We start from the raw sequence: 14,789 nt of genomic DNA, 5'->3' as shown, positions 1-14,789 counted from the left end.
ATACAAAGGAGTGATTTAATGAATATTTATTGAGCGAATAATTAATCATGAACTCCCAGGCCAGAACACAGGAGTCGCACATTTACCCATATATACTTTGCGCTCTCCCCTCAGAGATTTTGCACAAGCTCAACTCTCTGACTAGAGCACAGCTCTCTCCTCCCCACCCCCCACTTCTGCTGGTAGATTCCCACAAACCCTCAGGTCCTGCCTTGTTTAGTAGTCTCTCCTTTTTGACAGCTCCCTTGACCTCCCCAGGTTGACACAGGACCTGTCCTGACCAACACTGCCTGGGCAGTGCCTACTGACCTCCATCACAGCACACATCACCGGCATGACATGTCTATTTAGTCTCCCATGTCCCAAGTGCATTCTTCCAGGGCCTAGAATATGGAGTAACTAAGGTCTTAGACTCCAGAGACGAGGAGTGCCAGGCATGAGCACGAGCTGTGTGACTTTACATAAATTACTTAGCCTCTCTGGCCTAAGTGATGGTGACATTTTTTTTGAAAAGAGTAAAATTAAAAGGAACAGAAGGGAATAGGAACAGCGTGGTTTATGTCTCCTCCTCTTGGAGCTCTTTCTGATGTGCGAACATAAAGGACATAAACATGCTTGCTCTTTTCCTAGTGCAGAGCGTTGGTCCTAAAAGGATGTATTTCTCTTGTTTCCCAGGTGCCTGTCCTCAGACCCATGGACCTGATGGTGGAGGCCACCCCGCGAAGAGTATTTGCCAACGCACACACATATCATATCAACTCCATATCAGTCAACAGCGACTATGAAACCTACATGTCAGCTGATGACCTGAGGATTAACCTATGGAACTTTGAAATAACCAATCAAAGTTTTAGTATCCTTTCTTGGGTCCAATAACCAGTTGGCTTGAATTAGGAGTATTCAGGTAAGAGCAGGCTTGGGCAAAAGAGGAATGAAAGGAGTTGTCATAACTAAACATCTAGCACTTGTGGAAAACTGTTGTCTTTTAAATTACATTGGCATCTATGACGCTCTTTCATCCTAACAACATTGGGGAAGCATTGAGTTACAAGTTGTGGCCAGGACGAGCTCTGATTGGAACTCTGAATCAATTCCTTCATACAGACGCATTTGTGTGTCTTGAATTAAAATTAGATGTGACTTTATCAACTATAAGATAGGACCCTAGACTTCAGTTAAGGGTTTCTTCCTCTTACTGAAGTATTCTTCAATGGCCTGTCTGGACAGCATGGACCGCAGGTATGCATCATGATTTTTATTGTATCATAATAATGGCTGCCATTTATTGAGTTCTAAGCACTGCACTGGGAACTTTTTGCATAGAATCTCATTTGGAGATGTGCACATATAATATTAGAGCTGGATGGATTTTCATAGAAAGAATACACCTGTGTAACCAACATCCGGATCAAAAACCAAACTTTATTTGCAATCCTCAAGTCCCCATCACTCTTCTTTTCCATCTCTATCCACCAAGGGTATATTTGATATGACCACCCCATAAGGTCAGTATTATTAGTTCATGTTTAGTTAAAATTTAGAGAAGTCAAGGAAATTGCTGAGTGGGTGTCTGAGCCAGTATTTTTACTGCACTATACTGACCCTCTGTTTGATAATACAAGTCAGACACTTATTCAGTACGTGTCATGTGAGCCATCCCACCACAAACCTGGAAATCTCAATCTCAGTTAATGGTTTCTCCACCCGAACAGCTGAACAACTGATGTAGGAGTCAATATTCTTCTTCTCACTCACTAGCCTTCCTACCTCCAACCCAATCTACCCTTGAGCCCTATCTTTTCTTCCTCTAAATTATATCTCAAAGCAACTCGTTTCTCTCCATCTGCACTCCTACCAGCCACACTAGTAAAGTCCACTGTTTTCTCACCTGTGTGACTGCACTCATCTATATGGTCTCCTTCTTTCTTGCTGTCTTACAAATGCTTGTTCCCTTACAGGGGAGACCTTTCAACATGTAATCTGGGTAACATTTCTCCCCTGCTTAAAACACTCTAGTAGCTTCCCATTGACATGGAATAATATCCAAGTTCTTTACCTTGGACGGGAAGATGCCACACAATCTGGACCCTGCCCCCTCTGTGGTGTCCTGTTATATCACTCTTTGCTAATTCACTCTGCTCCAGCCAACTAATTTTTTTTTCTGTTCCTGGATACACCTTGTTGTTACTTTCATGCTTTGCATTTGCTGTCCCCGCTTTCTAGAATATTCTTCCCCCAGAGTTCACATGGCTAACTATCTGTCATTCAGACTTCAATCTCATGCCACCTCCTCAGAGGTATTTCCATTAATTCCCAAGTAGCCCCCAATAACCCTCTATCCCTGTTATCGCAATAGCACTTACCACTATTTAAAATTGTTTCTTTATTTATATATTTGGTATTTCCCCATATTTGAATGTAAATTCTATGAGGAAAGGGACTTTATATGATCCATTTATGTATCCCAGTATCTGGAACATTCTGACATATTGGAAATTCCATTTGGGTTGAACATGTCAAGTTTGAAGTATTAGTAGGTCTTCCAAGTGGAGATATTTAGTAAATAGCTGATTATTAAATCTAACCTGGAAAATTTATTTTAAGAAGATATTATACTCTAATAATTAGAGTAAAGCTTTGAATGTTCTGATATAAAATAGACCCTCATAATGGCTCAAGCATATAAAAGATTATTTCTCTTGTAAAGTCTAATATTGATTATCCCCATCACCAGACTGACTCCTCCAATTCAGAGATTCGGGTTTCTTTCATCTTGTCATCATGTTTATCTGCATCAGGACAGCAAAGGGAGAAGATTGTGGTGGACCACACTAGGGAGGCTCCTAGGAGCCAAGCTAAAATAGAGTGCATGCCATTGGCTAGGAGTGAGTCATATGGCTACCTCTAACTGCAAGGCAGGCTGGAAAATGTAGTGTAGCTACTGGTACATGTGCATAAGAAGAAAAGACCTGGTTTTGGCACACAGCCATCTAGTCTGCACCACAGAAGAGTGTTCAGTAGCTCCACAAGGCTTTTCAGGGAAGGCGGTTTTAAGCAGGTAGAGGTGATTTGGGAGACACTGAGAACTGGCCATCAGGACCATGACTGGCAGCTTTTGCTGCTCACAGAGCCACCTCCACATACTGTCTGAGCCTGTGAGAACCTGCCTACAGATTTTGCCTGGAAGTGCAGCTGCTAATAGAGTGAGTGTGGGTGGTGGTTCCCTTTCTCCCTTGACGTCTATTCCAAGAGCCAGAAATCTGCTCGGGCTCAGCTGCTGTCACTCGGAGCTGCTGCTGTCCCCAATCTAGATGACACGTTTTCTGAAGTTTGCCTCTAGGCCTTCAAGGGGAAGGAAGTTTCTTGAGGCATTTGGGAAGACAGACGCCTTGGGGAGAATGCAAAGGGGAAATATTAATAGCACAATTTAGGTTATATTCCGCAGATGTCAGACAGCCTGCCAGATGCTAGCATACAAATGAGACTGTGTCATTCACCCTTAAAGCAGCCATATGTAAAATAATCATTGTCATCATGAGAGTGATGATCACTGATATCTATATAGTTGTTTTCAACCAGACCACCCTAAGCACTGAGCAGAATGTACAAACCAGGGCCCTTTTGCTCATCGTCACTGAAGTGCAGCCACCTCTAGGGTAGGAAGTGACCACCTTTCAAAACAGCCTCAGGAAAACATCAACCACCAGGTGGGTCTTATTAAATCCTGTGTTGTTTAGCACCATTTCTCCAATGCCCGATGGTTCAGGATGGAGTGATGCGGGGTTCCCACAGCATGGCATGAGTACCACTGAGGTGGTAGGTACAGTCGTGTAAGCACTAGGTGGACTATTTTTGTTTTCATAATTATGAATTTATGATAATGAATAGTATAAAATATAACTATCAAGCCTCTGATTTCCTAGGCACTGAAAATTCCTTTAAGTTAGAAAGTATGTTTATGTAAAGAAAATCATTAAGTGAAAAGTAAGACAAGTGATCTTGTGATATGGTTTTTTGTAAGTCTTAACTTCCAGTGACTAGCATTGGGTGTGACATTGGAATTATGGTTGAGAACACAGGCTTCGAGTCCAACCAGCCTAAAGTTCTCACCCAGCTCAACTACTTGCTGGCTGTGCAAACTTTAACATGTGTCTTAACTTATCCAACCCTCTACTTCATGACGTGTAGAGAAGAGGTCTATCAAACAGGATTGTGAGAATTTGTGAGTGTTTTTAATATTGATTGATTGATTGATTGATTGATTGATTGAGTGTATATGAACACACACATACAGATATACCTAGGGCAGTACCTTGCTAGAAATGACCCATAAACAGGGACCAACACAATCCTAATTATTATCGAGAGGACAAAGAAACAGGAAAAGTTGAATGTTGGAATGGTGAATTCTGCTGAATTCATTACCTGGGTCAAGTTCTCAGTTCTAGACTTCTCCTCTGGTTCCGCAGTGGGGTGCTCTTTGCAAAGTGTCACTCATTCTACCCTAGTTACCAGGTACTTGCAGGATCTCTGAGGTTCAGGGCCCTGTGTTTAGCACCATATCAAAGTGAGGCATCCTTAGCCTCCTGACACCTGGTCTTGAATTCTCTCCTTTCCATCCACAGCTAGTCTGTCCCTGCGTGGCAGGTTCTGGTTTAAAGTGGTCAAACGTTGGCCTTCCTGGGTTAACTACATCAGGACAATAATAACTCATTTCTAGATAAGTGATTTTCTAGGACAGTACAGAGAAATTGCTATAAAAATATATTGCTTCTTTACGAAAACTACATTATACCTAGGATCCTTTGAACTCTCTTCTCAGGACTAAGCATGAGTTGAACTGGGCTCTTCCCCAGTCCAATTTGGGGCCTATTAAATATATGCATGTCGAGTACAAGTAAAGACTGACCACAGCAACTGTACCCTGCGCACCTAATTTGTGACAGGCACTGCACTAAGTTATGGGGATATGCAAGTGAAAAGAAACAAACTGTCTGCTTTCAGAATGACTTGCAACCAATAATCAGACTATTGAATCTGTAACTACAAATAAATCCATGAATGCATTTTTAAAAACCTACTATAGACTAGGGAATAAAAGAAGGCTTTGCTGAGGAACTGATTACTGAATTGAGACCTTAAAGAGGAAGGGTGTGAGTTAACCTGGAAAAGAGGTGTGGAGAGATCGGTTCAGCACGTACAAAGGTCCTGTGGCAGGAGGGAGCACGGTGTGTTGGAGGAACTCTAAGAAGGCCACTGTGACTAGGGGCCACAGAGTGAGGTAGAACACGGTGCAAGCAAGACTGGAGAGTTCTGCAGAAGTCCAGCCTCTGGACATGAGAAAGAGGATTTCTCTAGGAGAAGCCAACTGGAGTACTTCATCTCTGACCTCGTTGTTATCAGCCCTGTGAATCAGCCCTTTGTGGGTTGAGTCCCTGATCAAGGGACCATGTAACCTCAATTGGTGGCATTCAGCTGTCACTCCTTAGTACCATGGACAGCGGCCTTTTTAATCCAGTGAGAACCTGCCAGGCAGGCTTTGAGGGAAGCTGTAGGCCAGTACAAATCTCTCTCCCTTGTGGCTGCTGTGCTTTTATCCATAAATGTGCATGTCAATCTCAGACTGGCTTTCAGCATAAAAGGAGAGCATTTTTTCCAATGACACATCCAGCACAGTGGCCTGTGTGTGCCAGGGCAGCCCCTCCTCCCTGTATTCAGTGCAGCTTTGGTGGCTTTCCCAGGCCCGGTGCCTTGCTTTTGTAGCTGCTGAGACTGTCTGCCTCAGGGAGTCAGAAAAAAGGGCAAGAACGCGGCTATGCAGACTTCTCCTGGGCTTGTTGGGCTCCCTCAGAGCTCGTTATAGCTGAGTAGTTGGGAATGCAGATTCTGGAGTCAGACTCACTTGGGTTTGCATCTGACTTCTTCTCCTAAGATATGTGTGACATTAACAGGTTGTTTAACATCTCTCTGAACCTCAATTTCCTCATCAGTTCATGGAGACAATACCACCATCTATCTTGTAAGGTTGTTATGAGGATTAAATGAGATGATCATGTAAAATGATTGGCAGAGTGCCTGGCACAGAGGGAAGGCATGGTACTGACAGTAATTAGTATCTGGAACATTTCTCCAGCCTCCTGGTCTTACCTTGCTGTTTGGATTTCATTATCTTCTAAGAGAACCACAGGTTAAATGAGTCACACTCTACAGGCCTGGCATGTCGGCCTATTGACATCCTGTGGGTTTTCTGCATTTTTACATATCCCTACAGAAGGCTGCTAAGTCACAAGGAATTAAAGTAAAATCCAGAAACATTTATTGAGCATTTACTGTGCACTGGAAATGTCAAGATATAAAACTCCACCCCTGTTATTATATCCCATGTCATCTTGAGGGTGGGTATAATGATCAGGGTTCAACCAGAGAAGCAACACCATAGGGGAGAGAGAGGGAGGGAGGGAGGGAGAGAGAGAGAAACCCAGAGAAATAAAATGAATTTCCCAAGTTCTCTGAGCAAAATAGATTTGGAATCAAAATTGTATCCAAATTTCCTGACTCCATTTTGTTATGATCATGGTACTTATCATAATATTATCTTGAACTTTCCCCCATAGAAATGAGGCTCCTGTTGTCCATCTCTCTCATGGACTGTTCTAAGCCAAGGAAACTACTTTTTTAATGTTTATTGTCTTTATTTAATAATATACATTTACTGTAGGGATTATAAAATGACCTATAATCTCATCACCTAGTTTTGGTATGCACATAGGGAATTGACATCACAATGTTAACTAAATTCTAGCTAAATCAACTGTAAGAGCTCAGAAAAGTAAGAAAATAGAAGGAAAAACTTTAACTCTTGATTTACCCAGAAAGCCTTCTCCTGTTTAATCTGGGACACACACACACGCACACACACACACACACGCATGCACACCCTGCCCCATACATACACATACACTCTTCCCTGCTTTATTTTTCTGTTTAGCAGTTATCACTATCTAATATACTGTATATGGTATTTATTTACCTTGTTTAGTGACCCTGTCCCCTACTAGAATATAGGCTACATGTATTAGGCTATGTTCTATGCACCCAGAAGAGTATTGGCTGATTCTCTGTGAACATTTGTGAAATGTGTGGAGGAATGAGTGAGTGAGTGAATGAATGGACACAAGCTAGAGTCACTAAAGGGTAAGTTACATGCTTACCTTGGAATCTAATTCCCCTATAACAGTGGTCGGCAAACTCATTAGTCAACAGAGCCAAATATCAACAGTACAACGATTGAAATTTCTTTTGAGAGCCAAATTTTTTAATCTTAAACTATATAGGTAGGTACATTGTTATTAACTTAATTAGGGTACTCCTAAGGCTTAGGAAGAGCCACACTCAAGGGGCCAAAGAGCCGCATGTGGCTCACGAGCCGCAGTTTGCTGACCACGGCCCTATAAGAAATAACTATGGCCCTAACTGGTTTGGCTCAGTGGATAGAGCATCGGCCTGCGGACTGAAGGGTCCCAGGTTCGATTCCAGTCAAGGGCATGTACCTTGGTTGCGGGCACATCCCCAGTGGGGAGTGTGCAGGAGGCAGCTGATTGATGTTTCTCTCTCATCGATGTTTCAAACTCTCCATCCCTCTTCCTTCCTCTCTGTAAAAAATCAATAAAATATATTTTTTTTAAAAGAAATAACTATATTTCCTTCCTGTCTGTTCTCTCTCTCTCTCTCTCTCTCTCTCTCTCTCTCTCTCTCTCTCACACACACACACACACACACACACAAACACACACTCTTTTTTATGTGGCTATGGTCAGACTGTATATATTTTGTATCTAACATTTCTCACCTAAAATTATATATATTGAGATAGATACATAGATGGATAGATAAACATAGAAAATATATTTTCCCATCCTAAAACACTACAACGTTATTAAAAGAAAATGTGAAAATAATAACTGAAAATTGAAAAGAAAAAATTGATAGACCCACTCAGATAGAACTGTCACTAACATTTGGTAGCATACCTTTCAACTCATAATTTTCAGAGTATACATTTTTAAATAACATTATGATCATACTTTAGATAGAATTTTTCATACTATGTTTTTAACTGACCTGGAATTTCACTACATAAATGATTTAGTGAGATAAATCAAAATTCCCTAATTGTATTATTTCCCTATTGTGTGTGTGTGTGTGTGTGTGTGTGTGTGTGTGTGTGTGTGTGTGTAGGTATAGGTATGTTGTTGTCAATCTTTTTTAATGTTGCATTGCAAATGCAGACTTTTTTACAGAAAGCTTCCCCCAAATTTGGGCTTAAGAAAATGACTTCTGCATAGCCCCATTGCTACCCCTTAGCGTCTTGCCATAACGCTCTCCATTCCCTCACCCCACTGCTGAGGTGATTTATGGCTCTGGCTTCTTATTTGTTTTAACCCGATCTCTTAAGGGGTGACCTCCCGGTGTCTTCAATTATTATTTTAAATGATGCTTTAGGCTACTGCCTGGCACAGCGGTGCCCTCACCTTCCCACCTTCTGCCTTCCAAGCATGGAGCTCAGCTGCCAAACTGGCTGTGCCCCCTCCTGTCCTCGGAGCTGGAGAGGCAGATTAACCCCTTTTGTTAGCAGAGGTAATTTGCCCCGGCTCAGCATTAATGCGGAATGCCATAAGCAGTCGGGGTCAGGAAGAACAGATCTGTCAAGCCCCAGGGTTAATTTAATAGCAATCTGTTGGCTGTCTGCCTTGTGTATCATCCGTGAAGCCAATGCTCTGTTTTGCTTTTGCCGTTTAGTTCTTTGGGACAACAGGGAAATAATTTGGATAGAGAGCTCTAGACGATGGGGAAGAGAAAATTGACTGTCAAAATGCATCATCCCATGTTTAAGATAATACAGGGAGCTGTGCATTGCTCATGTCCTTTCTCTTCCCTCCCCAACGTGAAGGGCAAAACCACACAGACCGAAGGTGTGTGTCTCCCTTTACAATAGTGTAAGGGTTTCTAGGCGGACAGAGGTGAAAGACACCCTACCGTCACCCCCATGAGCCATTGAATTTTTGGTAACTGGGTTCCTTCTCCCAAATGTCTCTAGAACTGAGCAAATTCTCCCTCGTAAACAATTCAGGAAATCCCTTACCGTGTTTCTGTCCCAACTTATGGCTCAAAAAAAAAAAATTATCACATCATAGGACACAAAAATCCTAGGTCAGATGCTGTGTCCCAGTTGTGGTTCTGAAAAATGTGGCCCCCAAAATGGACAGTGAATTAAGAGAACACAGGCCCTGAGCAGAAGTCAGCTCCCTCCCAGATTAGCCAGGGGGCAGTCCAACAGAGCCAGACTCACCACACTAGGGAGGGCTGGCCCGGGGGAGGAAGGGGGGAGGGGGCCATTCCGCAGCGATGAGGGGGCATGTGGTCCAGAACCAGGTTCTGGAGTTGGACAAACTTGGGTTCAAATGCAGCTCCTCCCCCTGTTGGTCAGATGGCCTTGAGTAATTTACCTCCAGCACTATTTCCTCTGCTGGAAATGGGCCTGTTAATGGTACTGACCTCCTAAGGCTGAGATGAAGGTTAAATGGGACAGTCCATTTGATCATCTTTAACTACAGGTTGGTATTCTCTTCCTCCTCGTCCTTATTGTCATGGTTGTTAAAAAGAGGAGTAGAGTCACAGTTCACCCCCTGACTCCCACAGAATCAGACCCTAACAAGCACTCTAGTCTTAAGGGAAATGCTTGAGGATGAGGGATGATGGGCAGACGTCGCGGCCCAGGATGGGACGGGGAGCTGGATCTAGACGCGGCCGACTCAGCGCTCACCTCCCAGGAGGGTGCCCTTGATGGTGGTGCGTGCTGCTGGTTTCCCAGATATGTCTAAGCGCTTCGTTTTCACACATTCTGACTCCGGCTTTATTTTTAGGTGAGAAAAAATAACCATGGATGTGGCACCTCCCCTCCCCTCCCCTCCCACACAGCAAAGCAAAGATCCCTTCCAGTGCCTCTTGTGTTTAGAGCTACCCTGAAGGAGGTCGAGAAAGCTGACGGCAGGTTTTCTTGGCCTATTCTGGGAAAGGAGAAATCTGCTCACGGCACAGCAGGGTCTGGAGGCTCTTTCTGGAGGGAGATGAAATCTGACAACAGCTGAACCCTGACCTCTGCTCACGGCACCCCATGTCGTGGCCACAAGCCCAGGGCATGGGTCAGGGGCTGGTGAGAACATCAGAGCTGCAGCTCGGGGCCTCATTCCGGGGGTCATGGGCTCTCACTCCCCAGGGTGTGAGGCTGACTGAAATAATAGGTATAACTCTGGCAGCAGTTGAGTTGAAAGGTAGTATTTTATGAATCCAGGGGACCCACACGCTCTGGAGACCCAAGTAATACTTGCACCTGGGTTTGGTGGGGGCAAGTGTAGTAAAATATAATGTTAGTTCAGCCTCGAGTTAATTTTAGAAAGAACCCAACAGGTTTATAAGAGGTACACTGAAGGGGAAGTAGCAGAGCCAACGACAAAGCCCTTATTACAACAAATTGGCATGCTGGGATTGTTGTAGCAGGAGCAGAGGTGATGTTTGATAATAGATGAGCATTGTCTACGGCCATACCACCCTGAACGCGCCCGATCTCGTCTGATAATAGATGAGCACTTTGTTGGTGTTGGGGTAACTAACAATACCAGTGCATTTACTTTTACCTCATCTAAACTCTAAGGAGGGGGCTATGCTATTAACCAGGAAAAACAGAGGCCTTTCATCCATGCCAGTCCCATAGGATAGTCTGTATCAAGTTATCACTTGTCAATTCAGTAGAGTTTTCCAAAACCAGATACATAAACTCACACACATCAACAGTTTGAGTTTAATTGTTATGCATTTATTTTCATGTGCATTACTAAAAATGTAACTAGCTTGCCCGGCTGGGTTGGAGCGTTGTCCTGTACACCAAAAGGTTGCAGGTTTGGTCCTGGTTGGGGCACGTACAGGAAGCAACTGATCAATGTTTTCTCTCACCTCTCCCTCTACCTCCCTCTCCCTCTCCCTCTCCCTCTCCCTCTCCCTCTCCCTCTTCCTCTTCCTCTTCCTCTCTCCTTGCACCTCATTGGGTGGAGATGGAAAAAAAGAAGTAACTAGCTCATTGCACCCATGATTTTATGAATACTGAGTTACTGCTTAGACAAGGCTAAGTAAAGAAAAGTGAGTCAGTGTAAGTTGATCTGAAGAAAAAGTGTGATGTAAAAATGCAACCTGCGGATAGAGAGGTGGGCCAAAGGTCACAAAGGTGGCTCAAAGGTTGTCAGGTCTAGGGAAAGTGGGAATCACTTTTGGTCAGCTTTCCCGTACAAAAGCATCCTCATCACGAGGCCGGCTCCTTCGCAGGAAGCTGCTGGGTCCCCAGCCAGGCGCCTCCCAGCCTGCACCCAGGTCCCCTCTTAAGCTCTCAGTAGGGCTATGAAGGGATCAGCCTAAACCCACACCTCCTGCATGCCACACACCCTACTGAAGGTGCTTCTGTTAGTCACCTTCATTAGTGAAAGCCAAGTGTTTCATTGAAGTATACAAGGATGTGGTCATGAATAGATGAATACTAATTCTTGACCAGAAAGTAAAAACCTGAGAAAAATAAAAAACAAATGATAAACTAAGGGTATATATTCCATAGGAGGCTAAAACTATCTCGCCATACCACTGGGTGGCTTCTTTCTGATGCTTAAACTCCCACAAGCGCTAAAGCAAATCACAGCTTATGGAGACTTGAGCCCCTGTATATCTTCAATAAGAGAAATTTTGTATAATTACTAAATTTTGCACCTGGGGTAAAATCCTAGAACTGTCACTCTTTTAGCAAGTTACTTTACATGCTCTGAGCTTCCGTTTCCACCCCCTGGAAAATGGGGATAAGAAAATTGATGAGATAAAGTACCTGATGTGCTTTGCCCAGTGATCAATAAATGGTAGCAGCTATTATTATCATCATCATCATCATCATCATCATCATCATCATCATATTAAAGAAGATCTCAGAGATTTCATAGATGATTTAGAGTCTATTATAGATTTTACTTATATCGCAGGAGTCTGGGTAAAGATTCCAATAAAATGAGTTATTTAGTTGGAATGGGACGAGTTTGTAACCACCGTTGTAAAAGGAGAAATTGTAAAAGGAAGTCTGTGCAGCTTGGCACGTTTTTGCACAGTTGCATGAGCAGTAACTTTGATGGGCGCTCTACATGTTAGGAGGATGAAATACTGAAACGGGCCAGGGAGACCCGAGTTCCCGTGCTGCCTCCGACCACTGGGTGACCCTGGGCTCATCGGCCTGGGACCAATAATACCTGCCTGTTTGCTCACAGCGTTTTGGTGAAGACCCATCCTGTGTGGTGCAAACTAACCTGTTCCCCGCCACCCCCTGCTCCCCACTCACACCTCTCCCATCCACTCCTTGACTCTCGGTGCCAGACATCGTGGACATTAAGCCGGCCAACATGGAGGAGCTCACGGAGGTGATCACAGCGGCCGAGTTCCACCCCCATCACTGCAACACCTTCGTGTACAGCAGCAGCAAAGGGACAATCCGGCTGTGCGACATGCGGGCATCGGCCCTGTGTGACAGGCACACCAAATGTGAGTAGCCGTCAGCCAGCGCAGAGCTGAGGGGCGGGGCACTGGCCCTGACACGCGGGGGGAGGGCTGATCTCCTTTCCTACATGAGACTCGCTGGGAGCAAAGAAAGTACCAGTGTCCGCCTGCCTCGGTGTCAGCTCCACGGTGGGTATTTCAATAAAGATGAAACCTCATGTTCAATCCCACAAACATCGCTGCAGGCTGTGGTCTGTGGAGATGAATAAGGCATGAGCCCTGTCACATAACGTTGTGACATGATCTGAATTATGTTTTAAGATCAGTGTTGCTGCTGTGGGCAGAGGAACCTGAGGGGCGGGAAGGGGAGAGCGCTGGGGGTTGTTGCCACGTCCAGGCAGGAGTTGAGCACGGCCCGGACCAGGGCGGTGGTGGGGAAGCGGAGAGGGGCAGGTGGGCTCTGGGTAGACCTTGGCAGGAGCTACCAGGACCTGCTGGCCTGTGCAGGAGGCTGAGATTACACAAAGAATCAACAATGGCATCTGGGGATGGTGACTAAGTAGCCACACCATATCGTATATTTGAAAGTTGCTAAGAGAGAATATCTTAAAAGTTTTCATCACACAAAAAAATGGGTAACTGTGTGGTGATGGATGTTAACTAGACTTACTGTGTTTATTTTGCATTATAGACATATATCAAATCCTGAAACTAGTGTAATGTTATATGTCAAATATATCTCAATTTTTTTTTTTTTTTTAAGAATAGTGGCTGGAGGGAGGGGTTCGTGGCTTCTTAGAGAGATTGCGGCTTTGGGAACCAGCATTCTAGAGGTACCGATGGTTCTAGTGGGCACCGGAAGAAGGTTTCAGAGAAGCGGGAGGGGAAAGGGCAGCCAGAGTCACAGGCCCTCTGGTCACGCTGGAGTTTGCAGGGCGTGGACAGAGCACAGCAGCTCCAATCCAGTGGGGGCTGAGGCTCAGACCGATGTGAGCAGGTAAAGCAGATGTCAGCTGGCACTCAAGGCCAGCACCGCGGTCAACAGGCTGGCCTGGAGCCAGCAGGAAGGCTTTCTAGAAAACTCCCCAGAGTGAAGGTGCCTGGGAGGCAGTGGTCGGTCCCCCGTGTATAGTGGTTTATAAGTTGTGTGGCTTCTACACTCCCACAGGCCCAGGTCAAAGCCAGGCTTCACCCTGGTTAGCTGTCTGCTTTGTCCAGCTTTCCCTAACCTTTCTGAACCTTGGCGTTCTCATCTGTAAATGGGTAGAATAATAACATCTGCCTCATGGGCTTGTCATGGGGCTTCGATGAGATAATAATTAAACATCGTTAATGGGATGTTTTATTTTTTTCATACTAAGTCTTCAAAAACATTTTCAATTCAGATTATCTACTAAGTGTTCAATAGGCACGTGTGGCTTGTAGCTACCATATTGGATAGTGCAGATTTAAGATGTTTAAGGTATTTTCATCGTTGCAGAAAGTTCTATTGGATATTGTGGATCCCAGGGGTGGGCAAACTTTTTGACTCGAGGGCCACAATGGGTTCTTAAACTGGACCAGAGGGCCGGAACAAAAGCATGGATGGAGTGTTTGTGTGAACTAATACATGTTAACACTGCTGCTGGTGAAGGAGCGGAGGGGAGAGCAAGAGAACCCTCCACTCTTTCGGCTCCGCGGGCCGGATAGAATAGCCGAACGGGCCGGACCGGCCCGTGGGCCGTAGTTTGCCCACGGCTGATAGACCATCAGCTTTTTGAGGGCATGGACTTACTCTGTTTTGCTCACAGCTGTGTCCCCAACTACAGCACTCCCAAGGTCAGGCACGAGCCTGGCTGCCATGGAGGAAGAACACGCAGAAGCTGTCCAACCTCCTTGAGGTGCTCTGGGTGGCCTGGCCTGGCAGCAAAGACAGCGTGTGCCTGGCAGGGGCCAGAGACCCTGGGGGAGGTATTGCCCACAACCGGTTTTATTTGCAGACTTATTTTCCCATCTTAAAATTTCACCTGAAATCTGTATTTTATTCCCATAAAATGCCTACTTTCCGTTTAATGTAATAATTACATTTCTACCCACCCCAAATTTCAACCAAAATTTATTTTCCCCCAAATTGCAGCATTTATCCCATGGCCTCCTGTACCACTTAATGTACCCCACATCCTCCTTCTCCCTGACCTTCAAGGATACATCCATGTGCCCCAGTTCCTAGTATG

General features: G+C 44.7%; 1 protein-coding gene across 4 annotated transcripts in view; it reads left to right on the top strand.

The window, feature by feature from the left end:
- Positions 1-14,789, top strand: part of PPP2R2B (protein phosphatase 2 regulatory subunit Bbeta) — a 342,291-nt gene that overhangs the window by 298,744 nt on the left and 28,758 nt on the right. For all 4 annotated transcript variants that reach the window (XM_059698784.1, XM_059698785.1, XM_059698787.1 and 1 more), the window contains 2 exons: positions 676-853; positions 12,457-12,621. In XM_059698784.1, coding sequence (XP_059554767.1) covers positions 676-853; positions 12,457-12,621 — 343 coding nt within the window. The remainder of the gene's footprint in view (positions 1-675; positions 854-12,456; positions 12,622-14,789) is intronic.

The sequence above is a fragment of the Myotis daubentonii genome, chromosome 5, assembly GCF_963259705.1.
Source record: "Myotis daubentonii chromosome 5, mMyoDau2.1, whole genome shotgun sequence".
Lineage (NCBI taxonomy): Eukaryota > Metazoa > Chordata > Mammalia > Chiroptera > Vespertilionidae > Myotis > Myotis daubentonii.
The sequence above is the reverse complement of the archived record's forward strand: the minus strand, read 5'-3'. Positions and strand labels throughout refer to the sequence as shown.